The 27508-nt window shown below is 46.7% G+C and overlaps 1 protein-coding gene across 3 annotated transcripts; it reads right to left on the bottom strand.

The window, feature by feature from the left end:
• Positions 1-304: 304 nt before the first annotated feature.
• On the bottom strand, positions 305-27508 carry Cers5 (ceramide synthase 5). Of its 3 annotated transcripts, XM_021634959.2 has the most exons (12): positions 27198-27508; positions 12301-12406; positions 10751-10881; positions 9117-9174; positions 6711-6761; positions 6072-6164; positions 4615-4743; positions 4416-4522; positions 3555-3717; positions 3139-3145; positions 2532-2626; positions 305-1137 (listed from the first exon to the last, which is right to left on the bottom strand). In XM_021634959.2, the coding sequence occupies exons 1-12, from the start codon at positions 27392-27394 to the stop codon at positions 928-930; spliced, it is 1347 nt and encodes a 448-aa protein (XP_021490634.1). In that variant the 5' UTR covers positions 27395-27508; the 3' UTR covers positions 305-927. The 3 variants fall into 3 exon arrangements, with proteins under 3 accessions (XP_021490634.1, XP_021490632.1, XP_021490633.1); XM_021634958.2 differs by lacking the exon at positions 3139-3145 and having other exon boundaries at positions 995-1137; positions 2532-2640; positions 3561-3717; XM_021634957.2 differs by lacking the exons at positions 2532-2626; positions 3139-3145 and having other exon boundaries at positions 3561-3717.

The raw sequence follows: 27508 nt of genomic DNA, 5'->3' as shown, positions 1-27508 counted from the left end.
ACAAATGGGATGTATCGGCTTTAGACAGCCTTACTATGCAGCCCTGGATGGTGTGGCCCCAGAGTCAGATCTGCCTGCCTCTGCCTCCTGAGCACTGGGATTCAAGGTGGGCGCCATCACATCTGGCTTGCAGAAGTCTTTTGAAGTTCACTTACAGGGAATGAGAGAAATCCCTTTCTAAGCAATAAAAGCACCAAACATCCTACCGAGGAGGCTCAGGCCGCAGGATTTGCAGACCCTGTCTCCAAACCACCCCAAACTTCTCCAGGGCGTCGGGGAGAGTTACTAAATAGAGTCAGTAGGGGAGAGGTGAAACACTTTAATCACAGAAGAGTAAACAATAGTAGAAAACTCTTGACAGCACAACTAGTGGCTGCTGTTCTCATGTCTCAGCTCATCCTCTCCCATCCCCCTCCCTTCATCCCACTGATTAAGAAACAGGGCATCAGCAGTTGGCCCTGTCATTACCAGGTGTAGGAAGGGCCACAGCGACCCTGGGCATCTCTCCAAAGTCTTTCATTAGGTGAGATCTCTCTTCCTGCCCCAAAAGAACAGTTCCCAAGGCGCGAGCTCTGGTGGTACTCCTTATTCAGAGGGACAGGAGCTTAGAGCCTCCAGAGCCATGGGCCAAGGACGCGGGTGGTCTGGAGACAGACAGCGCAATTCAAGATGCAGTCGACGCTGGATCTGAGGTGGGTTCAGAATTGACTGGGCAAGGCCTAAGAGTCCAGAACTGTGCCCCAACCCAGTCGATGAAGCTTGTCCATATGCACAATGCATATATGTGCACAAACACACAAACAAAAAACACAGAGCAAATAACATTACTGAAAGGACCAGGGGCATTAAATACAAAACGACAGTTTCTTTAAAACACGAAACCTTTGTTTCTTTGGTTCCCCTCAGTGCCTTGTAGTCCCTCTAGTCTCAGGACTGTAGATGTGGGGAGGCCCTGAAGAGCGGGCTGCCCTTGGCCTTACAGGTCCCACGCTCTTCAGCCCAGTGGCTGCTTCCCATGTGGCCATTCACGCAGTTGGCACCATTGCTGGAGCTGCTGCCTGAGAGGCTGTGTGTGTGGGTGCTCTCCTCTTCATCTTCTGAGCTGCTCTCCACGTCACTGCGGTCATCCTTAGACACCTGAGCGGGACAGGACCAACGCCGTGAACACGCACTCTTCATAGACTCAGGCAGATCACCTCACAACGCCCACCTCTGCACGCTGTTTCCAATCTAGCCTGTTCAGGTGACAGCTGAGCAGGATGTTACCTGGACCACTGGCTGTGACCATGAACACATTCTGCCTGCTTTCTGTTTTGCTCTCATCTATCCCATTCTATGCCAGAAAAGCTCTTTAGTAAGGGCGTATTCATTAGGAAGAAAACACAATTCACTGAGTCCATGTTTAGGAAAACCCCAGCCTCTTTTCCCTCCGCCACCACAAACAAAAGGGAGGCCTGACGCAAGCAATGCACATGGCCGCCACCATGGTTGTATATGCTGGTGACTGTGAGAACCGAAGCTCTTCACCCTGATTATCCTGAGTTCTGCTATTACTGGGCTCAACATGAAGTTCTGGCATCCCAGGACACCACAGCCAGGAACGGGTGGGCAGTCAGCGTGGAGAGCCTTCCTCATCCTACCGAGGACCCTGTGGCTTTTCTTTCTCTCTTTTTTTCTTTCTTCCTTTCCTTCTTAGATTTATTTATTTTATGTATGTGAGTACTCTATCTTCATGTACACCTGCACACCAGCAGAGGGTTCCAGGTCTCACTATAGATGGTTGTGAGCCACCACGTGGGTACTGGGAATTGAACTCAGGACCTCTGGAAGAGCAGACAGTGCTCTTAACAACTGAGCCATCTCTCCAGCCCCTTGTTTTGTATTTTCAAATGAAAGGTTTGGATTAGGATGGTGTTTTTCAATGAGTCACCACCCTGCACATCGAATGGTTCCAAATTCTGTATACTGGGCCATAAAAAGAAACAGAGAAAACCCAGTGACACATGTGTTAGGATAATGGCCCAGCCTGCAACATAGAGTGACAGATGCATGTCATTTAAAAAGCATTGGTGGTGAAGGGACATGGCTTCAGCTGTAGTTAGGAAGGAAGGAAGGAAGGAAGGAAGGAAGGAAAGGAAGGAAAGGAAGGAAAGGAAGGAAAGGAAGGAAGGAAGGAAGGAAGGAAGGAAGGAAGGAAGGAAGGAAGGATGGATATTTGCTTTAGATGAGCTCTGTTGCTCTGCAGAGACTGTAGCTCTTGACTCTACTCAGAACTGTGAGGACCTGATGTCTAGGGGATTTCCACCAGAGGGCAGAATGTCTCCAGAGGGAGGGAGGAGAGGCTGCAAGGCAAACCACATGAAGACTAGATCTTCATTTAGGGGAGGAATCTGGTAACATCAGCTCCAGTCAGCAGCAGCCACATAGGTTAGGCAAGTGTGCATGCTCTGAGACAGATGGGACCAGGAAGGACAGCAGGAAGGAGAACCCAGACAGCTGCTTCTCAGTACTAGAAGCACAGATGCACTTACATGCAAAGGATGAAACTGTCCAGCTCCCACCAGGCATAGAAAAGAGGAAGGAGGTGGAAAAAGAGCAGAAGGTACAGAGTCTGTGTCTAATCCTTCTTGGGTAGGTCACCTAGTCAGGAAAGAAAGGCAGGGAGAAGACAGATGTCCAGTAGCTACAAGACACAACAGGCACCCACACAAGCCCTGAAACCAATTACTGCCATCAAGAACAATAAGAGATAACTGCTCAGGCCACATTCCACCTGCGCAATCTGGAACTAACATCCCTCGTACTTGGGGTTCTGCACAACTGACAGCTTTCTGGCCTGACAGAGTGTGACTGCTTTAGAACTTGCAATTTTCAATTATCTTCTATTATTACATGGCCAAATTTAGGGCTGAAATTAGCTGAGTGATAGGATGCTTGTTCTGCATGCATGAGGCCCTGGGCTCAGCTTCCAACACTGTCTCAAAAGGCATGGGTACCTTTCTTTGTGATTTTTGCACTAAAATACAGAACACATCAGTGCTCACTGAAGACTTGGACTTCAAACAGTGAGTGAGGCAGATGCTTAGTTCCCAATAGGAACCAACCATGTGTATCATTGCAAGGTCACTTTAGATCAGCTAGGGAACTACTACAGCATTCCTGGACAGCCCAACCCTCTGGCTTCCGGTCTGTACCCTCAGCTCTACATCAATAGTCATCCTTCCTTTTTTTTTTTTTTTTTTTTGTTTACTTTTGAGACAGGGTGTCAAATATTCCAGGCTGGCCTCAAACTTACTATGTAGCACATAGGATGACCTGGACCTCTGATTTCCCTGCTTCACCTCCCTAACTCAAGGATTACAGGCACACATATGCCACCATGCCAGTTTATGTGGTACTGGGGTCAAAGGCAGGGCTTCATGCAGCACTGTAGTGCTGAGCCACACCCCTAGCCTTACCATGGCCTATTTGTATAGCGGAGGCTCCCCAGGCTGGACAGAGGTCTGTAGAGTAAGACCATATTCCTATGGTCCAAACAGAGGAGAATGCTTCACCCTTACCTTTCCCCGGATCAAGGCTTTAAAAGCAACTCGTGCAATTAGGTAAGACCAGATGACATGCAGAACCTGCAGGATCAGGAGAAGGCCATTGAAGAGCCACCAGGAGGGATAGGGCCCAATCATTTCCCAACTCTCAAAGAGGGTTGTGTTCAGAATCCTAGAAGGAGGAGACAAGAGTCAGACTCTACAGTACAACTAGGCAGAAAGAGAAGAAACTGAGCGCCCAGGACACAGACCTTCTGTGCCTCTTCCACACACTTCATGTTAGTCCCAATAACGGCGATGATATTTCACAAGGAATAAAAGAGAAGAGACAGGAGCCTAAGGTGTTTTTTACCTTCTGAGACAAGCTGGAATCTAAGGAAGTGATGGGCTGTCTGACTGTTAATCACTTCACACATGAACATCACAACATCGGGACAGCAGTAGGCCTGCATCTTAGGAATGATTTGGTTCTAAGGTACAGAACAGTGAGCGGCTGATTCACTGAGACTAAGCAAAGTCTGCAACAGTCAGTGACTTTGTAGTCTAGGGGATGAGTGTAGAAGGGTAATGTGGGTGCATGTCTGTGCCGGCCAGGAAGAGGGCACAAGAGCAATAGTGACTTAAGTCTAGACTCGAGACTGCCAGCTTTGGTGAGCAAGCAAGGCCAGAAGTGAAGAGCGTGCACACTCCGACTCACTAGAAACGCTATGCAAGGCGGCCGAGGTCCTAGGAGGCCACAAGGCCAGCCCAGGTCAGGGAGAAGGCACTGCAGTGGGCTCTCAGTGCTAGACTGTAAGAGTACAGGAGAGAATTGAATTGGCAAAAAGGTCTTACTAGCTGCCTACCACAGGTCACAGCCTGGAGACTTACCACAATGGATAGACCCCAAGACGAGTCACCATGAAAACAGCACTAAAGGCCACAAACAAGGTGTCACAGAGCCGCTGGTATTTGGCATAATTGGCCAGCTTGGCAGCCTGGATGAAAGATAGAAATTGAGTTAGGGAGAAAGCTCTCACATGTCCAGGAGGGGAGAGGGGAACAATGCAGGATCGTGATGGGTTCTTACCTCCAGCAAGAAATCTGAGGCGTCGTGTAGACACATGACCAGGGTTCCCACTCGAACCATGTTGTTGATGTAGGAGAAAGTGATAAGTGCAATGGTGGCCAAGTGATGCACAAACATGATCAGGAAGTCCTAGGGAGAAACGGCAGTAGAGGTGAGGCTGCAGAAACTGAGGCAGCGCTCTGTGCTATCCTTGGAGGGTATCAGCTAACAATTAATCTCTATGTAGCCTTGACTGTCCTGGAACTCACTCCATAGACCAGGCTGGGCTTGAACTTACAGAAATCTGCCTGCCTCTGCCTCCCTGTGTGCTGGGGTTACAGTCATGTACCACCATGCCCAGCTTCTTTCTTTTTCTTTTTCTTTTCTTTTCTTTTCTTTTCTTTTCTTTTCTTTTCTTTTCTTTTCTTTTCTTTTCTTTTCTTTTCTCTTCTCTTCTCTTCTCTTCTCTTCTCTTCTCTTCTCTTTTCTTTCTTTCTTTCTTTCTTTCTTTCTTTCTGTCTTTCTTTCTTCTTTCTCTCTCTTTTTCTCTTTCTCTTTCTTTCTTTCTTTCTTTCTTTCTTTCTTTCTTTCTTTCTCTCTCTCTCTCTCTCTCTCTCTCTCTCTCTCTCTCTCTCTCTTTCTTTCTCCACCTCGCAAGAATTTATCATAATGCAAATACTCTTGGCTTTCAGGTTTAGGTCTGTCTTTATGCACAGGCTCAGGTCTGTCTTTATGCACAGGCTCATGCTCTCGATGCCTTTGCCCAGGCACTGGCGCTATCTTGGGAGGCTGTGGAAGCGTTAGGAGTCGCAGCCCCAACTGGCAGTAGGCAGGCAGGGCTGGCATCTGAAGGCCAAACCGGGCCGATGGTTCCAGGGCACTTTCTCTGTTTACTGTTCAGTGATGCAGTTCGCCTCCGAGACTCCTGCTGCCAGGAGCTAACCACTTCACTGCCATGGCGGAGGAAAACTGCCAAAGCAAAGCTTTCACCTTCACATTGTTGGTCAAGTGTTATGGTCACAGTGAAATGACAACAGCTGGAATTCTTAAATCGTACTTCTCTGGCCAGTGGAAAAGAATGGGTAAGACAGGTAAACAAAGATTCTCTTCCTGTCTGGCTTTACAAAATACAAGTTATATCGAACTATCACTGTGGGTAAGTCAACTCACTTTTCTGAATCTTAATTTTTTTTAAATCAAGCCCTTTTCCGAATCAGGCGTTGGTACTCCAGGTTCCACCTAATTCCCTGAGCTCTGGTATAAAAGAACAGGAGTGCAAAGAAGGAAAGGCCATGCTTATCTGCAGCCTCACTGCTGCTCTCCCTACTGGCCCGACCACCGTAAACACACTCCATCACTCCTTATGTCTCATCTCTGGAAAGATACTGACAGCTTGCCACACCCACCTTCTCTCATATGAGGGAGTGTATCACGATGACAGAGCTGTCAGAAAGCAGCCCAGAGGCTGATGTCCTTACCTTTCTTTTAACATCTGTAAACTGAGAGAACATGAGTGACCAGTAGAAAGCCAGCTCCATGATGTAATAGTGGTAAAGCTCTCTGGAGAGTGGCTGGAAAAGAAAAGAACAGTCAGGACAGCAGCTAGTCAGGGCGTTCCAGCTCTGCAGCAACCCACACTGCTTAGTCCCTTCTTCTTCACTGCTTCCCAAGAGCCCCAGTAGCCAAGCCTGGACCTTCTGAGACGTCAGCCCTTTCCCTCTGTGCTTCTGTAAACTCATCTCGGCTCTCGTCTTCCCATACCACAACCATTTGGTGCATCTGGACAAAGTGGGCTCTGGCCTCCTTCTTCCACTTTTCACTTCCCTGATAGTTTTACAGTATAGCATAGACTCAGATGGGATCTGAGTTAAGGACCTTATTAGTAGCAGAGAATTGCTTTTCTTTCCACTACTGCAGGGGCATGCAGAGGCTCACTGGATAAAAGCTCACAGTATTTCTGCCATCAGTGCTGGATAGAGATGCCTTGGATCTCAAAAGGACTCACTCACCATGTCAGAGAACTGTGCCTGTGCCAGCTGTACTAGACTGACAATGCACTGTCACCCACCTCACCTCACACAAATACAAGGTCTGTCTTGAAACAGCTCAAGTCCTACCTGATATGGATAGTTCTGCCAGCACTGTCGGGTGTCCCAGAACCAAGGCGACTAAGAAAGAAAATAAAAACAAAAAAACAACAGATAATACAGGTTGGCCTTTAGTCCCCAACGCAGCTACAAGATCTACCCTGTATATTCCTTTTCTCCCAAGTTAGGGGTACAAGAAGAGGGAAGCTAGGTGTGACGGTGGACCAGCAATCCTAGCATGTGGGAAGCCGAGGCAGCAATTTCAAGTTCGAGGCCAGTTTGAGCCACAAAGCAGGTTAATGGCTAGCCAGAGCTACCTAGCAAGAGTCTGCCTCAAAAAACAAACAAACAAACAAACAAACAAAAGCAAACAGAAGAAAGGACAAGAAAGCTCAGGCTGGCCTTGAACTCACAGAAAGCCTCTCAAGTATTGGATTTGGAGCTTAGTCTAGGCTGCACAGTGAGTTCTGGACTAGGTGGGACAACATAATGAGGGCTCGTGTTAAGACTAGCTGGGTCTGGTGGTACATGCAGAAGCAAGGGATGACTGAGTTCTAGGCTAGCCTGTACCACAGAGGCACTGGGGACCCCAATTCAGATCTCAGTGCTTTGATGGGAAGCATTTCACCAACTCAGTTACCTTCCCAGTCCCAAAAATCAATCTTCCTCTCTCCCCAAGACAGGGTTTCTCTATGTAGTCTTGGCTGTCCTGGACTCACTCTATAGACCAGGTTGGTCTTGAAATCACAGATGCTCTTGCCTCTGCCTCTCTGAGTGGGATTAAAGGTGTGTACCACCATGCCCAGCTTCAATAGTATGTAAAGGATCTATAGTGATACCCTCTTTATATTGGTGATACACATTTCCCTTATCTGTAGTTCATCAATTTTTTTTTTTTTTTTTTTTTTTTGGAGACAGGTTCTCCTTGTACAGCCCAGGAGGGCCTTGAACTGTGAGGACTGCATCATGGGCAGGCGCCGCTGCGCCTGGTACGGAGTTACCAGTTATGAAGGAACTTTTTCTAGAACTGACACTTGTCTAAGGACTACTTCATCATTATTTTGCCCCTCTTCAACTCACAGTCCTGTGATCATATCCAGGACCTCACTGAGTGAGCTATACTTCTAGTCACTATGTTGATTATTTCTTTTCTTTAATCTACTTTAGATTTACTTTGTTCTTTTTTACATCTTATACCTTAAGATTTTTTGTTTGTGTATGGACCTGTATGTCTGCCATACAGGCGTGGGCACCCAGAGAGGCTAGAAGTGGGTGTTGGATCCCTCTAAGCTGGAATCACAAACATTTGTGAGCCACAAATCACAGGTGCTGGGAACCAAACTTGGTTCCTCTAGAAAAGCAATCACTCTTAAGCATGAAGCATCTCTCTGGCGCCTTTGCCTTCCTTCCTTCTTTCTACACTTCTTTCTATCTTTTTAATATATTTTCCAGCCCTCTTTTCTTCGTTGTTCCTTTTTAAATTGTTTGTTTTTACCATTTTAAAAAATTAGATATGCAGCCATGCACGGTGGCACATACCTTTAATCCCAGCACTCAGGGGGCAGAAGCAGGAGTTTCTCTGAGTTTGAGGCCAGCCTCATCTATGTAGTGAGTTCCAGGACAGGACTATGTAGACAGATCCTGTTTGGAAACCTGCCTGGTGTCTTCTCAATTCATGGCCTCTTTTTCTTTAATTATTATTGTGTGTACGTAAATATATAATACAATACAAGAGTCCATTTAGTGCTGCTTGTATGTCTATGACTTCTGACTGACTGCTGGGTACTGGGTAGCCAATTAGGGGGCTCATGCCTGGAGAAGAATGATTCTCCCTGTCTCAGCAGGCATCAGTGGCCTGCAGTCTCTGTGTGGGGTGGGCCCACGAGATCAGTCCCTTTTCTGCATCCTGAAGCGGAAAGCTCACAGACTTTAAAGTCCCTTCTTTTCAAATACAAGCACACAGGGGCTGGAGGAGTTTAATGCTCACTTCTACAAACTGTGGCACCTAAACAGGGTTAAACCCATGAGCGCTAGAGAGCTGGCTCAGAGGTTAAGAGCACTGGCTGCTCTTCCAGAGGTCCTGAGTTCAATTTCTAGCAACCATATGGTAGCTCACAACCATCTACAATGAGATCTGGTGCCCTCTTCTGGCATGCAGATGTACAAGCAGACAGAACATTGTATACAATAAGTAAATACTCTTAAAAATCAAAACAAAACAAGGGCTGGAAAAGTGGCTCAGAGGTTAAGAACACAGGCTGTTCTTCCAAAGGTCCTGAGTTCATTTTCCAGCTACCACAGGCGGCTCATAACCATATATAGTGAGATCTGGTGTCCTCTTCTGATGTGTAGGCAGAATGCTGTATAAATAATAAATAAATCTTTAAACACACACACACACAAAACGAGAGCACAGAAAAAAATTTATAGACTCACCAACCAGAGAAATCTAATTCCATAGCAGAACACACATAAATAAAAAGTGAATCTCCACCTGTGTGAGCAGAGAGTCAAGGTTAGATAAATGGCCACTTTCCTCACCCCTTAGCCCCCCCCCCCAAAAAAAAAATCAGGCTAGGGAAATCAAGGTAGCGTAGTAAGACAAAACTGATCTCTAAAAAGCCAGTGTCAGCTCTGAGCCTTTGTTTACAGCAGATTCCCAAGGAATACACTGGCTTGTTCCCTTTCCTATCAGCCTCCTTCATGGTACTCAATTTTAAGACTGTATGGCAAAACAAAACAACAAAACAAACCTGCATGACAGCGACTAATAGCCATTTCTAGAGAGTCAAAAACTCTGGATTGCATGACAAGGGTGGTGCATGCCTGTAATCCCAGCACTTGGGAGGCAGAGGCAGGTAGATCTGAGACCAACCTGGTCTACATAGTGTGTTCCAGGACAGCCAGGGCTACACAGAGAAACCCTGTTTTAAAAAACAAACAAACCCCTCTGTGATTTCAAGTATAATATTTCTCAGAAGAGTGAAACTTCCTATAAAAATGTAGATATAGAGCAAGCTGGTACTAGTCTGTCAAGATGGGCGGGGGTATACCTACCTACCTATATAAATGCAGTTACTGGAATTCATTGCCAATCTTTTTTTTAAAAACAAAAAACAAAAAACAAAAAAACAAAAACAGGGTTCTTTGGTGTAGCCTTGGCTGTCCTTGAACTCTCTTTGTCTACCCACCTCTAAAGGCATGTGATACCACACCTGGCTATAATCATTAATTTTCAATGTGTGTGTGTGTGTACCTGAGGACAGGTGCCCAAGGAGGCCAAACATTTCAGATGTGGATTTGGAGTTACAGAGGGTTCTGAATGCCCTGATGTGGCTGCTGGGAAATAAGCTTGGATTCTCTGGAAGAGTATCGAGTACACTTAACTATTGAGCCACCTCTTCAGCCCACTTTTTTTTTTTTTTAATATTTATTTATTTTACATATATGTGTGCTCTAGCTGTATGTACACCTGCACACCAGGAGAGGGCACCAAATCCCTGTATAAATGGATGTGAGCCACCATGTGGCTGCTGGGAATTGAACCTGGGTCCTCTGGAAGAGCAGACAGTGCCCTTAACCACTGAGCCATCTCTCCAGCCCTCCAGGCCACTTTAAAACAAAAAACAAAAAAATAGGTAGGCAGACAGCGTGTCACTCTATAACCATGGCTGGCCTGAAACTGGAGATCCACATGGCAGTCTCCGGATGCTGTGATTGAAGGTGTGTGTCACCACACCTGGCTCAAGCTATCTGAAAAGAAGCAACAGAATGGAATCATCTTGCCATAGCGGCAAGGATGACTAGGGGAACAAATGTGACCAGTTTCCCAATTCTGTCCTGGCCAACTTCTACAAGGGTTCTCTATTCACTCACTTAAAAGACCTGACTGAGAAGCACCAGGACATGAGCTTGATTTCCACGGCTCCTTGCCCTTTTAAATTTTCTCTTGAACATTCCAGTCAAATGACTGTCTTACTACCCTAATGTAAACTAATTCCCCCCTCACACACAAAAAAGTGCAACTGTCTCCCACCCTTCCCACTCTCCACTCCCCTGTGCACACATACATGCTCTCACAGAACTTGGTGAGCGTTGGGGGCTTGCCCTGGCTCCTGCGATGGCGAAACCAGCACTGGATTCTTCGGACATCCCAGTCCAGCTGCTTGGACAGGCCTTCCAGCCTCTTCTCGTCAGGGTACTGGGGGTGAAAGGCCAGAGTTAGAACTCTCCCTGTCCACAAACTCCTGTGAAGGCCCTCTTACTAGCTGAGTGGCAAAAGGTGATAACCACAGTGGCTCACATGCATTTACCATTTCCAGGTTTTATCCCCAAACCAGTTTTTAATTAAATCCACTTTATTAATTAACAAATACATACAAATTAACTTAGAAATACAAACGTCCCTCAGCGGGTTTGAGGAAGCCAAACACTTGCCCAGTGTCAGCTCTATACAGCTTGGGGAACTTCTACACAGTTAGAATAGCAGCTCTAGAGCAATTGAGCTTCACTTTATACTTCACACTTTCACTACCAGTTACATTTCCACTCCCCCACACCTGATAAAACTGCAATGATTTTCCCCCAATTTCAACTCCCAAATAACTTTTTAGTAATAAATAAATAATCCCTATCTCACGCATTCTTCTTTAGCCTTCTCTCTCCCCAGCTCAAGCTGAATTTAAAAAGGGCATTCAAAATACAAACTGGGGGCCGGAGAGATGGCTCAGTTAAGAACAGACTGCTCTTCAAGAGGATCACAGTTCAGTTCTCAGAACAATCCCCAACTCCAGTCCCAGGGATCTGATGATGTCCTCTAAAGGCACATGTAACATGAAGTGTGCTTTATATACATGCAGGCAAAATACACATACGTATAAAATGCAGAAAGCAATTAAAAGCAAACAAACTGCAGGGCCAGTGAGATGGCTCAACAGGTAGAAGCACTTGCTGCCAAGCCTCATGACTTGAGTTTGATCCCTGGACCCACACAGTGGAAGGGTAGTACTAATTCCCAGAAGTTGTTGTCTTATTTTCACACACACACAAATTTAAGAAAACACAAACAAAAAACTGAGGCTGGAGAGATGGCTCAGTGGTTAAGAAGTGCTCTTGCAAAGGATCACGCACAGTTCAAGTCCCAGCACCCACATAGCAGCTCATATCCTCTGTAAGTTGGGTTCCAGGAGATTTGATGTCTTCTCTCCTCCACCAGGACCAGGCACACATGTGGGACACATTACACATATGCAGGCACACGTGGGGCACACTACACACATGCAGGCTAAACACTCATATGTTCAAACAAAACCCAAGTACAAAATACACTAGAACCACTCTCCCCTTGATGAGAAGCTGGACAAGAAAAAGTGAAAACAAAACATGATGTGTGTTTGCGGAAGAGGACGGGGGTAGATGCTAAGGAGCAAGCCTAAAGGTGTGTAAACACAGGGGTTCTGTCAGAAAAGTACCCTGTGAGGCCAAGTTCTCTACACAGGTACAGAGCTGACCTCCCAGCGTGAGGCCGCCTCTTCCTGCCCTGACCATTCGTACACTCGCTATTCCCCCATGTGGAGAAGCCTTGGTGTGGCTTTCCGCCCCTCGCTCCCCGAGTGCTTACCTTAGTAATACACAAGAACACCTTCTCAAGGGTGTCATTGGACTCCAGCTGACAGAGGACACCATCTTCAATGCCAACACGGAGTGCACAGGGCTTGGCAATAAATCTGTAACAGAGGAAATCTAAGGTCCAGTTCTAAATATGGTTTGCTAAGCGTGATCAGAGTCCTCACTGGTAGATCCATGTGAGAAGAAGCAGAAACACAAGACTAGGATCCAGAAATCTGTTATTTGATTTCATATTCTGCCACTGACTTACTTGAAAAGACCTATATTTAAAGGGTAGATTGGGCTGGGCAGTAATGGTGCATTCAGGAGGCAGAGGCAGGAGAGTCTCTGTGAGTTCAAGGCCAGCCTGGAGTATAGAGGGAATTCCAGGAAAGCCATGGCCACACAGAGAAACCCTGTCTCAAAAAACAAAACAGTGGATTGGGCTTGGTGAGGCCTTTAATTTCAGCACAGGCAGAGGCTGATGTATCTCTGTGAGTTCCAGGCCAGCCATGGCTACAAACACTGTCTTAAAAAATAACAAAAAAGCAAAACAAAACAAAACAGTTGGATTGCCTGGTGTGGTGGTGTACTATACTAGGTGGTGCCTTTAATCCCAGCACTAAAGGGGCAGTCAGACCGTTTCCCAGACACAAGTAATAAAGACAATGTTTGTGAAATACTGTCACAAGCCAAGTGTTAGTAAGTTCCCTCACATCAGAAGACCAAGCCAGGTGTGGTGGCACATACATGTGGTCCCATACAGGTGTTGGTTCTTCCTTCTAACTTCTTTGAGACACAGCTGTGAGCTACTCCACCTCACTGCAGGAACACTGGGAGTGCAGCAATGCTTGCCCTGTACAGCTTCATGTGGACTCCGGGGCGTCAGTGAAGGCCCTCAACACCAGACCTTTACCCACCACTGTCTCCATGGCTCAGAACTAAGTTCCCAGCCAGCATCTCTGAGGATTGAGAATGAGAAATGGTATTGTTTTCTTCTATAAAGAAACACCTATATTTTCTATGAAAACCTCGAGCAAATACTTTTCAGAGCATGGCCTCAACTACAGCTATAGACTGCTTTCTAGGTGGCCATGCCCATCTCCATACTGGTGATGCTACATTACTATCTGCTAGTATTTTACCTCCAGCTCAGCTCACAGTCCTCATAAACACAGATATCGAACATTTTTTCTTACTGAAGTTCTGTGAACCAGTAAGCAGCGCTCCTCCATGGCGTCTGAATCGATTCCCACCTCTGCATTCCTGCCCGAGTCCCTGCCCTGACTCCTCAGCGCTGGACTGTGACACGGAAGTGGAAGCTGAAATAAATCCTTTTCTTCCCAGGTTGTTGTTGGTTATAGTGTCTTATCACAGCAACAGACACTCTAACCACAGTACTCGGCGATCAGAGTAACTGGTCTAGAGAAACCTGTTCCGGCTCTACTGGATCTCAATTTGGATCTGGTGTTAAGTAACACTCAAAAGGATAATCAACGCAGCCATTTTGTTGTTGTTGAGACCAAAAAGTTCCCTATCATATGCTCTTAGCAACATTATTGTACAAAGATCCAAAAACAGAAGACAGCCTTTGTGGGTCCCACCCTTCGCCCCTTACCCACGTCCCTTCCTCAGGCCAGAGGCACTGAAAGCTGAATAAAGCTCAGAGCTGGAGTTACACACTGGCAACTAAGAGGCCGTAAGGAAGTCAAAAGCTCAGAGTGGGAGGCATCTAGCAATGCTTATTATTTACTTATTTAAAAATATTTCTGTCCGGAGCTGGAGAGATGGCTCAGAGGTTAAGAGCACTGCTTGCTCTTCCAGAGGTCTTGAGTTCAAATCCCAGCAACCACATGGTGGCTTACAGCCATCTATAATGAAATCTGGTGCCTCTTCTGGCATTCAGGTATACATGCAGACAGAACACTATACACATAATAAAAATAAAAAAATATATATATTTCTGTCCATGGAAGCCAGATGTGTCAGATGCCCCTGGAACTGGAGTTACAAGAGGTGGTGAGTTGCCCAGCACAGATGCCAGCAACCTAATCAGCTTCCCTGGAAGAGCAATAAGCATTCCAGCGCCCAGCCATCTCTCCATCCCAGCAAAGGTTTTGTGGTTGTTTTTAAGGCAAAGTCTCCCTCTGTGTCCCCAGCTGGCCTGAATCTATGCAGACCAGGGTGGCCTCGAAAGCACAGAGAGCCAGCCAGGCACAGTGGCGCACACCTGTGATCCCAGCACTCAGGGAGGCAGAGGCAGGTGGGAGCTCTGTGAGTTTGAGGCCAGCCTGGTCTACAAAGAGAGTCCAGGACAACCAAGGCTATCTCAAACAAATAAACAACAACAACAACAACAAAAACCCAAAATAAAACAAAAAGAATGCCTCTGCCTCCTGAGTGCTGGGGTTAAAGGCCTTTACCCTCACAACCAGCTCAGAGTTTTTATGAAAACAAAACAAAACAAAACAAAACAAAAACCATTTTTACATTTATTTGGTATACATGTTCGTGTGTGTGTGTGTGTGTGTGTGTGTGTGTGTGTGTGTCGGGAGGATATACACCTGTACTACGGCATATGTATGACAGTTAGAAGAGGAATTGTGGGAACAGGAATGTCATCTACAGTGTAGGTTCTGGGGATGAACTGAGGTTGACAAGTATGGCCGTCACGTCACAGAGGTAAAGATGAGATGACAAGATCTGTAAGTGGTCTGGTACCTGATGGTAAGTGTTCATTAACAGTAGCCTGTAACGAACTCAGAATATAGTTCAGTTGGTAAATAATGTGCCTAGTAAGTAAAAACCCCTGGGCTTAATTCTCAGTACTGCCTTAATCCTAGCACATGGGAAGGGGGAGAACCAGGGGTTCAAGTTCATCCTCAGCTATACAGTAAGAGCGAGGGCAGTCTGAGTTTACATGAGACTACTGTGCTCAGGCATAGCTACTGTCATTTTCACTATAAACAGATTATTTCAGTCTGGGTGCTCACTCTACACTCAGCAGGGCCTTATTCACAGGTAAGACCAAGATTCTTATTATTGTTACCTGACTTTAGAATGCACTCAACATCCCAAAGTTAACACGTTTCATCTCTTGCCCTCATTAGTTCAGCGTTCAGGGAAACACTGTGGGGCCAGCCTGTTCTATATAACAAGGTCCAGGCCAGCCAGGGCTACATACTGAGACCCTGTCTTTAAGAAGAAAAGAGACAGAGACAGACAGACAGAGACAGAGTAAAATCTGTGGCTGGAGATAGTGCAATCAGTGAAGTGTTTGCAGGTGTGAAGCTCCTCTGACCTCCATTAAGGAAAAAAAAGCCAGGCCTGGTGCACTTGCAGCTCCAGCACTGGAGAGACGAAGGGCTTTCTAGCCAGCAGCCTGGCCAGCTTCAAGCCAGTGAGCCCCTGAATCAACACCGTGGAGGACGGCGCAGTGGCCTGGCTGAGAGCACTTCTGCACGCTCTTCCAGGCGACCCGAGTTCGTTTCCTAACGCCATCCTGAGTGGCTTACAGACGCCCAGGCGTCCAGCTCCAGGATCTGCCAAACTCTTTTGGTTTCCATGGGCACCATCACACACACGTACACTTACATGTACACTTTTTTCCAGCCAGCTCTGGTGGTACACGCCTCTCATACCAGTGCTCGTGGGCAGAAGCAGGTAGATCTGGGGCTAGCCAGGGCTACATGGAAAGAGCCTGTCTTAATTAACAAAAAAACTTTAAAAAGTGACTTTATTAGTGTGGAGGTTTTCTCCTCTGACCACGTGGGTCCCAGAGATCAAATGCAGACAGTTGGAGGCACGTGCCTTTATCGAATGAGCCGTCTTACCTATCCAGAATTTGTACCCTTCAGAAGGTCTGTAAAGCCAAAACTGCCTTCTTTTCCCCATACGTGAACAATGAAAATACCCAGCTGCATGGTATATCCACACTGGGACGGAACGAGTGCAGCTGACCTCAGAACATAGCTGCCAGGCAGCAAGTAGAGCATACACAGCTATCAAGTCACAACTCACTCTTCTTTTTAGTTTGGAAAAGTTATTTTTCACAAGATATTAAATTACCGTGTAACACGCTCATTATTACTGTAAATAGTGTAAATGTGTTTTAAAATTTTTAATTTCTCTAGGGTATACATTAGTAGAGCTTATTCACATGACTAAATCTCGCTTGAGATGCTGCTGCTGAGGAGCTGGCTTGGCGCAGTTTGCTCCCGAGTGTTACGCTAAGTCCTTAGAGGCTTCTCTTTGCTGCCTGGTCTGGAGAAGTAGGCAACCAAAGCTCCTGGGTGCACTGCTAGCAGAGATGGCCTCAGGGCACAGTCCTTTCACCTGGTTAGAGACAGAGCTTCTTTGTTCACGATTGTGAAAGTCAGGCTAGCCGGCCTACCAGCTTCCCAGGATTCTCCGCTCTCCACCCCATCTTTTCTACCATGCAGCACACACAGGGATAGCGGTCCAGTTTGTTAGGTTGTTCAGCAAGTGCTCTACCTGAGCTATCTCCTCAGCCTGAAAATGACTTCAAGGTGGTGGTGGTGGAGTCAGGATCTTGCTGTGTAGCCCTTGCTGATCTAGAATCCACAGCAATCCTCTTGTGGGACTCCTGAGTGCTGGGATTGCAGCTGAGCCACCATGCCTGTCTGGAAAACTATTCTTCTCCCCCACTACTTCTAGTGGATCAGCCTGAAGGTAAGGAGCACTCTCATGGTAGAGGTAATTTCATTCTGCCTTTTCTCTGGATTCTTAATACCGGAGCAAGTCAGTCAGTACAGAGCCACCCACTGCTCTGCTTCTCGGCACTAATAATTGTATTGTGTTGGTGATTTGCTCCACCCTCAATGGTGGATGTGAGCTAGTCACAGACATTCAAAGTCTAGACCATGCTTCTTAGTTGATGTTTTGTGGCAAGTGATATAAATAGGCTAGTTTCGTGGGACACCTGTCTTGGCTCTCAAGATGGGCTATGGGGCTGGGGAAACTTGGGATCATTAGGTTAATTATGCTGTCTCAACCGAACAGACAGTAAGATAAGCATTTGAGAGTGACAAATCAGTTGATGTATGCCTGAATGTCAAGTAAAATGTAACTGATCAGGAGACAGATAAACTTGAAAAGGGGGCCTTGTTAATAGACGGGATAGGGAGAGGAAGGATATATATGAGCATGAGTTAAAAGAATGTGATAGTTAAATCTGCAAGGGTGAACACGGTTGTACAAAAAAGGAATAATGGGGTGTTGTGGTAACACACCTTTAATTCCAGCACTCCAGAAGAGGAAGGTGGATCGGAGAATTCAAGGCCACAATGGTCTACAGAGCAGGGCTAGTCAGAACTACGGACCTCAAAACAACCAAAGGGACTGTACACAAAGGGATCAGGGACAGTAGTGATGGCCAAATAGAGGAGCTGCTTCTCTACTGTCATAGAAGTATGTTGTCCATGCTCAGGCAAGAAACCCTAATTAAATTCAGTGGATCACACAGTAACAAGAGCAAAACAAAATCAGGACAATAAAAAGGGTGGGGGAAGAAATGACTGGGCAGAATGAGAAGGGGATGGGAGAAGAAAAAAAAATGACCCAGTGCCTTTTTGGGTGACGCTATCTCACCAGCCACAACCTCCTTCTCCAGCTGCTGCTCCCACCCCTACTTAGCAGCTTCTTCTTTTTTCTTTTTGGTTTTTCCAAACAGGGTTTTTCTGTATGGCCCTGGCTGTCTTGGAACTCCAGGTCTGCATCACCCCCAGGTAGGGGCTGGGAGTTAAGCCTGGGTCCTCTGGAGGGGCAGCCAGTGCTCTTCCCTGCTGAGCCATCTCTGCAGCCCCGCTAATCTTCTAATGATGGTGAAACTTCGTACATCTGCTTCAAACTGAATTACACAAGTAGATTATGGAAATGGGTAACAAAAATGTCCTTGTCAAGAAAGCTTTACCCCCCTTCATATTCCAGAAACAACTTTCTGTGAGGCTCTGAGCCTGTATTGCACAACTAAATCCCACTTCTCTAAGCTTAACAACGCAGGCCTCATGTAGTCCACCAACAGCCTATGTAACAAAAAAAAAAAAAAAAAAAGCTTGAATCTTGGCTCCTCCTACCTTCAGCTCCCTGTGACTATAGGCACTACCACCCTACTGGACCACCCTGTCCACACTGACTGCACTTTAATTGCTGGCTTTATGGTGGTCCCCTAAAGACTGAGAGCATGATTACTAATGGTTTTAGTGGGTTTTGTTTTTTGTAATCAAACCCAGGCCCCTTTGGATGCTAGGCAAACACTTTAAAGCCACATCACTTACCTTTTTGTCCCTGGAATATATGTGATAATTAACCTCTCAATAATTGCTGAGTGAATAATTCTTCGATAAGGCTTGGCAGCACAGGCTTGTCATCTTACCTACTTGGAGACTGTCTTAGGGTTTTATTGATGTGAAGAGACACCATGGCCAGCTTAACTCTTTTATTTATATATGTATGTACATATGTATATGTGTGTGTGTATATATATATATTACTTACATTGCTGTTCTGCCTCCATGTATGTCTGTGTGAGGGTGTCAAAAACTGGTATTACAGACAGTTGTCATGTCGATGCTGTGATCTGAACCCAGGTCCTTTGGAAGAGCAGCCAGTGCTCCTAACCACTGAGCCATCTCTCCATCCTCACCGCAACTCTCTTACAAAGGAAAACATTTAATTGGGGCTGGCTTACAGTTCAGAGGTTTAGTCCAGTATTGTCATGGCAGGAAGTGTGGTTGCATCTACACAGACATGGTGCTGGAGAAGGAGTTGAAGTTCTACAGGCAGCAGGAAGGAAGACTGAACCACAGGCCTGGCCTGAGCTTCTGAGACCTCAAAGCCCATTCCCCTGAAGACACGCCTCCTCCAACAAGGCCACACCTCCGAACAGTTCCACTCCCTATGGACCTATGAGGGCCATTTTCATTCAAACAACCACAGAAACTGAGGCAAGATAATCGCAAGTTCAAGGCCCACCTAAGCTGCAGAGTGAGATCAAAGCCAACCAGGGCAGTTTATTAAGACTTGTCTCAAAATAAAAAGTAAAAAAAAAGAATTAAAAATGAAAAGGGAGGGGTACAGACGTAGCTCCGTGTAGAAAGCATGCCTAGAATATGAGGCCCTAAGGTTCAGCATCTAACACTGACAATCAAACACACCAAACCAAGAATGGTGATGCTCCTCCAGTCCATGACATGGAGGCCAGCATGGATTACAACAGCAAATTCTGCCAGCTCAGCCTATACAATGACACCCCGTCTCAATGAATGAATGGCTAAATGAATAAATACATTCCTTTCATTAAAAAAAAAAATCCTTGTTAGAGGTGAAGTGCCACCTTTAGAGACAAAGCACTTCCTGGGTCAACTCTGTGCATTACCAAGTGTAGGAGAGATTGTTGACTTCTGAGAAATCAGAAATCCAAGGTGAGCAAATTTTTATTTTACGTGCATGTGTGTTTTCCCCACAGATGTGCTGTGCACATGCATGCTAGTAGCTGAGGTGAGGAGGAGGGTGTCACATCCCCTGGAAATGGAGTTAGGGATGGTTCCGAGTTATCACGTGAGTGCTGGGAACGGAACCCAGGACAAGAACAACCGTGCTCCTAACTGATGAGCAGCTCTCCAGCCCCAAGTTAACCAATTTTAAGATCAGAGCTTTCCCTAAAGACTTAAGCAATCATCACAGTCTGATCTAATAGAGACACTCTGTATCTGTGGAGGAGACCTCTAAGACAGCCAGCACCTGCCAGGTAAGCTCTACAAGGACTATCCTTCCAAGCCCAACCCCGCCTCTGCTGTGTTTTTGGACACAGACGCTCTATAGCCTAGACTGTCCTCAAGCTTGTGATCTTGCTTCAGCCTTGCAAGTGCTGGGATTACAGGCTCGTTCCAGCACACTCAGTTAGAAATCCTGGATATTTATACCCCTCAAGTCCTCAGAGCTCAACTAATTCCAGTTGCCAAAGCTCCGCAAGACAGTTAACAGGTGTGGACAAACTAAAATCCCCCCACTTGGGATTATAACAAAAACATGTTTACTACCATAAAGTGCAACATCCACAACTGGCAGGTGGCGCTCTGGTCTATAGAGCAAGTTCAAGGTCAGCCAGGGTTACAAAGAGAAACCCTGTCCCAAATAATCAACAACAAAAACAGTTTCTGATCTGTTTTATTACATGGCACTGAATAAATGTTATTACTTTCTAGCAGTGTGGGGTGGGGGTGGGCTCTTCTGATCCTCCTACCTCCACTCTGAGTGACGGGATTACAAGTGTATGCTATCACACCTAGTTTTTATTTGTTTGAGACAGAGTCTAGAAAGCCTGGCTGTCCTAGAACTCACTGTTATCGGGCTGGCCTGGCCCCTGCTTCCCTGGTGCTGGGATTTACAGGTATGTGTCACCGAACCCAGCCTGTGAGAATCTAAGCTAGAGAGATGGCCATTGAGTAAGAACACTTGCTCTTTTTGGAGAAGAACCATTTTTGGCTCCCAGGATCCACACAGTACCTTACACCCTTCTGGCCTCTGGGGATACCAGGTTCACACAGAGTATACTGAAATATATGCAAGTAGGACACTCATACACATAAAAATTTAAAAATACTTTTAAATGTCCTATTAAAAAAAAATAGAGCTGGGCGCAGTGGCACACACCTATAATCCCAGAGAGGCAGGTGGATCTCTGAGTTCAAGGCCAGCCTGAAAAACCCTGTCTCAAAAAAAAAAAAAAAAGAAGCCAAACCAAACCAAACCAAGCTGTATATAATGGTGACTGCCTTTAATACCCCCACTCAGAAAACTGGGGCAAGATGATCTCTGTGAATTCAAGGCCAGCCTGGGTCTACAAAGAGAGTTCCAGGGCAGCTGGGCAACAGAGAGATTCCTTTAAAATGAATAAAAAGTTGTTCTCTGACCTCCATGTGTGCTATGGCATGCATGCACCTGCACGCATAGACTCCAAACACAACAAACATACTGATAATAAAACAAATGATAATAGTAAATAACATTTATGAACCACAGAAGCATATTTTTAATAGCCACACTTCCTTTTACTACTGATTTTATTTTTAATCATGTATATGTGCACCTGAGATCAGGTGCTTATGGAGGCCAGGGCTGTTGGATCCCTTGGAGTTGGAGTGACCAGAGGTTGTGAGCCACCTGATGTGGGTGCTGGGAACCCAACTTGGGTCCTCTGCAAGAGCAGTGTACCCTCTTAACCACTGAGCCATCTCTCCAGCCCCTACCAGCCACAGTTTAAGAGAGGAAAATAGAGTTACGCTCAGTACCACCATCAGGCTAATTTTTCATTACTGGTTTTATCTGACAAATCTAAAATACTAACCCTGGGATGGCAGTGCATACCTGTAACCCTGGCACTCTGGAAGTGAAAGCGGGTGGCCTTGGAGCTCAAGGCCAGCCAGCTTCCGACACATAAGAAGTCTGGGGCCAGCACAGGGCACAGGAGGCCCTGCCGCAAACAAAACAAGACAGAAGCTGTATAAGGGACTGGCATGTCAAAGTGTAGATGATGCAGAAAGTTAAGACTGGGAATGTAGCTCACTAAGGGAGCCCTCACTTCATAAACCAGACAGCCTGGGATACAAGAGACCCCGCCTCAACAAAAGTGAAGTCCGAGATACTGTTTTTAAAGTCAGGGCGTACTTTGTATTTGCTTTATATCTCAACTCTGAGCTGCGTATCTGAGACCCTAAAAGCCACGTGCAGTGCGCGGTGGTTACAGCGCTGCACCACGTTAACTCTAATTACCCTGTCTAGGAAACTGGTTTCACCATTTGTTTTTGGAAATAGTTATACTTAACTCCTTTTCCAATATGATTTCAACCTAATGATAAAATTGGAATAGATTCTAGTACAAATAGTCAAAACTGTGTATATTCTTTATAAGATTTTATTTGCCTGAAAATATCTCTGGAGAGAATTCAAAATAGGCAGATCTCCCTTCCCACTCTATAAAGAGGGGACAGATGTTCTTTCTTTCTTTCCTTCAGATTGATTTATTTATTATGTGTGCAGTGTTCTGCCTGCATGTATGCCTACAGGTCAGAAGAGGGCAGCAGATCTCATTATAGATGGTTGTGAGCCACTATGTGGTTGCTGGGAATTGAACTCAGGACCTTTGGAAGAGCAGCCAGTGCTTGTAACCTCTGGGCCATCTCCAGCCCCCAGATGTTATTTCTGCTTTCTTCCATTAGCCTCTTCTTTATTCACTGAGAAGACTCCACTATTATTTTGAATCAGGAGGTGCCCACAAAAAATAAGTAACATGTTTGTTTTCAGTGACAAAAGCCTGGTCTCAGGCCTGACAATGTTGGCTTGTCCACAGCACACCAACACCTACTGAGAGGAGAGAAGATTTCCCAGAGTGAGGAGGGACTCAGAGGGCTTCTGACCATCTGGAACTGAACAATTGAGAAGAGAGTTTTAGCTGCTGGGGCCACGTGAGCATTTTCCCCAGCCTCACTCTGCTGACCAGCAAATGTTGTTTAATTCTGTGATTTGCAATTCAACAGTGCCCAACCCAACAGGATCAGGGAGGCAGTGGAATGGGGTGTGTTCCTTACAACCCAATCAGCCTCTCCAGCTGGTCCTCTCAAAGGCTCTGTCCTCTGCAGGATGCACTAATATGGACTAAACTGAGGGGACAAGAGACATCGATGGGAGAAGGACGGCCAGGATATTTTTTAAAAATTTAAAAAGCTGCACTTAGAGCTGGGCATGGTGGTGCATACCATTATGCCAGCACTGGGGAGGTAGAGGCAGGGTGAGTTCAATGTCAGCCTGGTCTACAGAGTGGGTTCCAGGAGAGCCAGGGTTACACAGAGAAACCCTGTTTGTGGGGGAGAGAGAAAGACAGGCTGAAAACATGCCAGCAAGCAGTGATGGTGCCTGCTTTTAACCCAAGCACTCTGAAAGCTGAGGTAGAGCTCTTGAATTTGAGGCCAAGCTGATCATCTACATATCAAGCTCCAAGCAAGCCAGGGCTTCACAGCAAGACCATCTCCAAGAATGAGCGACGCATAACCGGCCGGCAAGGGAGCCTTTCCAGACCCCAGTGACAGAGAGTGGTGTCCGGAAGGCACCCTAAGTGACCAGAGACGATGAAAGAATAAGCAGCAGCAAGAGTGGCCACCATGCCCACAGTGCTTCACAAAATAACTGTCTTCTGGCAACATGAAGCTCCTATTGTAATAACATCCCCAAAGTAAATTAGCCTATATAGATCTGGTGGTGTCAGGATCCCGTCACAGGCTCCTTCCTACTTGATCCGAAGGAACAGGTATGCAGGAAGCTGGGAATCAAGTTTCATACAAGGTTATATTAAAGCTGAACTTAAAAATCCAGAGTAGTTGCTCATGCCTGAAATCCCAACAGTCAGGAGGAAGAGGGAGGGCAGCTTGAGAATGAAAGAGAGCCTGTCTGTCTCAGAAGCAAAACAAACAAAAATAAGAGACAACAGAGCTAGTTTAAACCATTCTCCCAGGTTTCATTAGCAATATCATATTAAAGAAAGCAACAAACCTGGAAGAGTTAGCACTTGTGATATATCATGAGGGTCAGGAGGGAAGGTACAACATGCTGAGATTTAGCCAGAGAACTTCTCATCTTCCTCTCTCTGATTCAGCACAAGTGTCTGTGTCATATTGAAATCTCTCCATCCCTGACAGTCCTCCTGAACATGTGTGCAGATGAGCAGACCCTTTCCAAGCCTTCCGTGAGCACTGTGCACGGCACAGACCTCCCACTCTTGTGGCTGCTCAGCGAGCACTCTTATCTCTGAGCTACACCCTCAGGTGCAATTATGCAGTGGGGACAGGAAGAGCATCAAGGGTGAAAGGCCAGGCTGAGTGACACAGTGAGTTGGAGCCCATCTGGACTTCAGGAGACATATTTTATTTATGGTCAGATAGTTTTTCAAGTAGTCACTATTAGAAGAGGCTCCAGTTCTCTAGGGACTATGGAAAGAAAACAAAAGCACTGTGTCAAGAGCAGGGGAGGAAGTAACTGTGAGACAGCACAAGCAGGCAGGCCTAACGGCCTACCCCCATCCCAGCCCATGGAGGCCAAGGCAGGAGGACTCTGAGCTAGCCCAGACTACTCTACTCGGCAAGACCTTGTCTGGAGAAGGAAGCTTTTAATCAAGCAGGCTAGGGTTAAGACTCCTTAAGACATAAAACATAGCTCTTGGGCTGGAGAGATGGCTCAGAGGTTAAGAGCACTGGCTGCTCTTCCAGAGGTCCCGAGTTCAATTTCCAGCAACCACATGGTGGCTCACAACCATCTATAATGAGATCTGGTGCTCTCTTCTGGCCTGCAGGTATACATGCTGACAGAACACTGTATGCATAAATAAATTAAACAAACAAACAAACAAACATAGCTCTTAACCCCAGGACTCGGGAAGCAGAGACAGGCAGATCTCTGAGTTCAAGGCCAGCCTGATCTACAGGTTCCAGGACAGCCAAAGCTACACAGAGAACCCTGTCTCTAAGGAAAGAGAATTCTGTCAGTTCAAGGCCAGCTAGGCTGTAAAGTATCAGGACAGCTGGCTTCATAGGCCCCTGTCTCAAGCAAGCAAACGAAACACATGGAAGGTGGCTAAATGAAAATATAGTGAAGAACTCCACAGTAGGGAAATGAGCAAAATACTGGGTCTTTCACCCAACACTGAAGTGCTGGGAATCAAACTCAGTGCTCTAAGCAGAGCGTGGGCTCCAGCTGTCGTTAAGCTCAGCTCAGTCAGCAGAAAGGGCTTGACACTTGCCACTTACAGTCAATGCTGCATCTTTTGTTTCTAGAAAAAATAGGCAGGATTGGGAAAGGGGAAAATTGCAGGAAAAACCAATTTCCCAGTTATTTTGGATAGGCTTTTCTGTTAGGTCTTTTCTGTTTGTTTCTTTTGTTCTTTTTCTGTATTTTTGATCTCATGATTATTCTGTAACTCACTATCGTTCAAAGTTGGCTTTGAACTCAGAGATCCACCTAGGTGTGTGCCATTATGCCCAGCAAAAATTCCTATTTCACTATTTTATATACATCAATTGTTTTGACTGCATGTAAGTCTGCATCATGGAGACTGAAAAAGGCCTTGGATGCCCTGGAACTGCAGGGTTGTGGGCTGCCATGTGGGAGCTGGGAATCAAACCTGGGACATGGGGGGGGGGCTTCTGGATGGCACAGTTCTTAATGGCTGAGCCATCTCTCCAGCCTCCGATAGGCATTTAATGTAAATACAGCTTCTATTCCCTTTATGGGAGACCAGCACACAAAGAGTAGCAGCCAATTCCAAGCACTTTCTGAGCTAGTGCGTCTTAAAGGAAAACAAAATAGCACCGACTTTTCCTAAGATCACACACTAAACAAACAAGGTACTTGCCCTTACTAGACGAGAAATGTCACAGCAGACAGAATGCTTGCCCATCCCCTGACACTCAGTACCATAGAAACAAGCAGACAGAACCCCTGGGAAGAATTCTTTCCAGTTGCTCCTCCAGGGACTAGTTGACAGCCATCTGGGGACCTTTAGGATCTGAATACAGAACTTTCTATATGTGGGTGTTTATCAATAGCAGGGGAAGTCACAAAACTGGTGTATGTCTGTATGAAAAACGAAGACTCCCTGTGACAATGAAAACAAAAGTTATATCGGGCTGCCTGTTTTCTGCCATGGTCACTAGTTTTGTGTTCAGCCTTCAAACACTAAGAATGTGCAGCTCTCGCCTTCTCCTAAGCCTGCACCTCCACCTTCAGGGACACCTAAAACAATGACTACCCTGAAAAACTTCAAGTTCCTGGGGGCCCAGAAAAAACTTCTGCGTTTCATTTACTACATATATTTATTCCATATTTACTTTTGTACTTGAGTGTCTGGCACAGCAACTTTTACAAGAGACAAACAGTATTAATAAATACAGATAAATCAGACATAGACAAATCAAACCAATCCAAAACAGTTATTTCGGAGTAATGGCTTATTTTGTCTAAACTACACCTCCACGATAGATAAGGCGATTCTTGCATTACAGTCATGTTGGCTCTAGATAAAGTTTTTTTTTTTTTTTTTTATTTAAAAAGACGCCTCTGCCTGCCTTTGCAGTTAAGTTCTTGGAGTTTGAGTAAGCTTTATCAAATACACACAATGCTGTAATAAGTCCACATTATAAATCACATCAAATCCTCGCTGAAAACTACCTCTGTGGCAGCAGATAAGACCCACCATTCAAAGAAAGGGGGAAACTTCAGCCCAGAGCACATGGTTCGGCAAAGATGTGGCCACTACAACCTTAGAGGGTGGCTCACAGAGCTGTTTCCAGTAACCCCGCCGGGCTCCACTGCCTTCAAAATGACCACTCCGCCCATCTCAGGCCTCCAAGGCCTGCTCAGCAGTTCCTCTTGACACCTTCCCCAAACTTTGGAAGCCTCAGGCTTCACCACACCCTATCCTAGCTAGCCGTCGACTGTCATACTAACAGGCGTCCACGCGCTAACAAATCAGGGCTTGGGGCCTAACTGATCCGGTCCCAGAAGCGACAGCAACTTCAGCGAACAGCACATCCCATGCATCCACCTCCGTCGCTCCGAAGGTCTGGCGCCCGCACGGAGCCCCTAGGCTCCCGCGGCCCCAGCTAGCGCCGGTTCTCCCGGGCCCTTCCTGTTGCTCGCGTGGGGCTCCGCGGGAGCGCGACTCACCGCTAGGTCCCTGGAGACCCGGAGGCGGCCTTCCGGATGCCCACGCAAGCCCGGGGCGTGCACTCGGGGGGACCCGCGCCCCCGGACCCTCTCGCCCACACCCCGAGGCGCCGTGTGCACGCGCGTCGCGGGCTCCGAGCATCCCCGCGCCGCCCGGCCCGCCGCCCCGGCGCTCACCGCTCGAACAGCAGCCTCACGGAGAAGACGCCCGCCGCCAGCGGGAACACCGACAGCATGTGGCGGGCGCGCGGGTAGCCGTAGCCGTCGCCCGGGCCCTCCAGGTCCGCCCAGCTCACGTTCTGAGGCAGCCAGAAGCGCTCGCTCCACAGCCAGCCCCACAGGAGGCCCAGGGCGCCCGCCGCCGCAGTCGCCATCTTACGCCCGCCCGGCGGCCGCCGCCGCCACAGCCTCCGCGGCAGCCACGGCCAACGGAACCCGCTGGGAGGCGGCCCCGGGGCGGGGCCCGGCCCACGGCCACCCTCTTCCGT

The sequence above is a fragment of the Meriones unguiculatus genome, chromosome 8 (assembly GCF_030254825.1).
Source record: "Meriones unguiculatus strain TT.TT164.6M chromosome 8, Bangor_MerUng_6.1, whole genome shotgun sequence".
Classification (NCBI taxonomy): domain Eukaryota; kingdom Metazoa; phylum Chordata; class Mammalia; order Rodentia; family Muridae; genus Meriones; species Meriones unguiculatus.
This window is presented reverse-complemented; position numbering and strand designations above follow the sequence as displayed.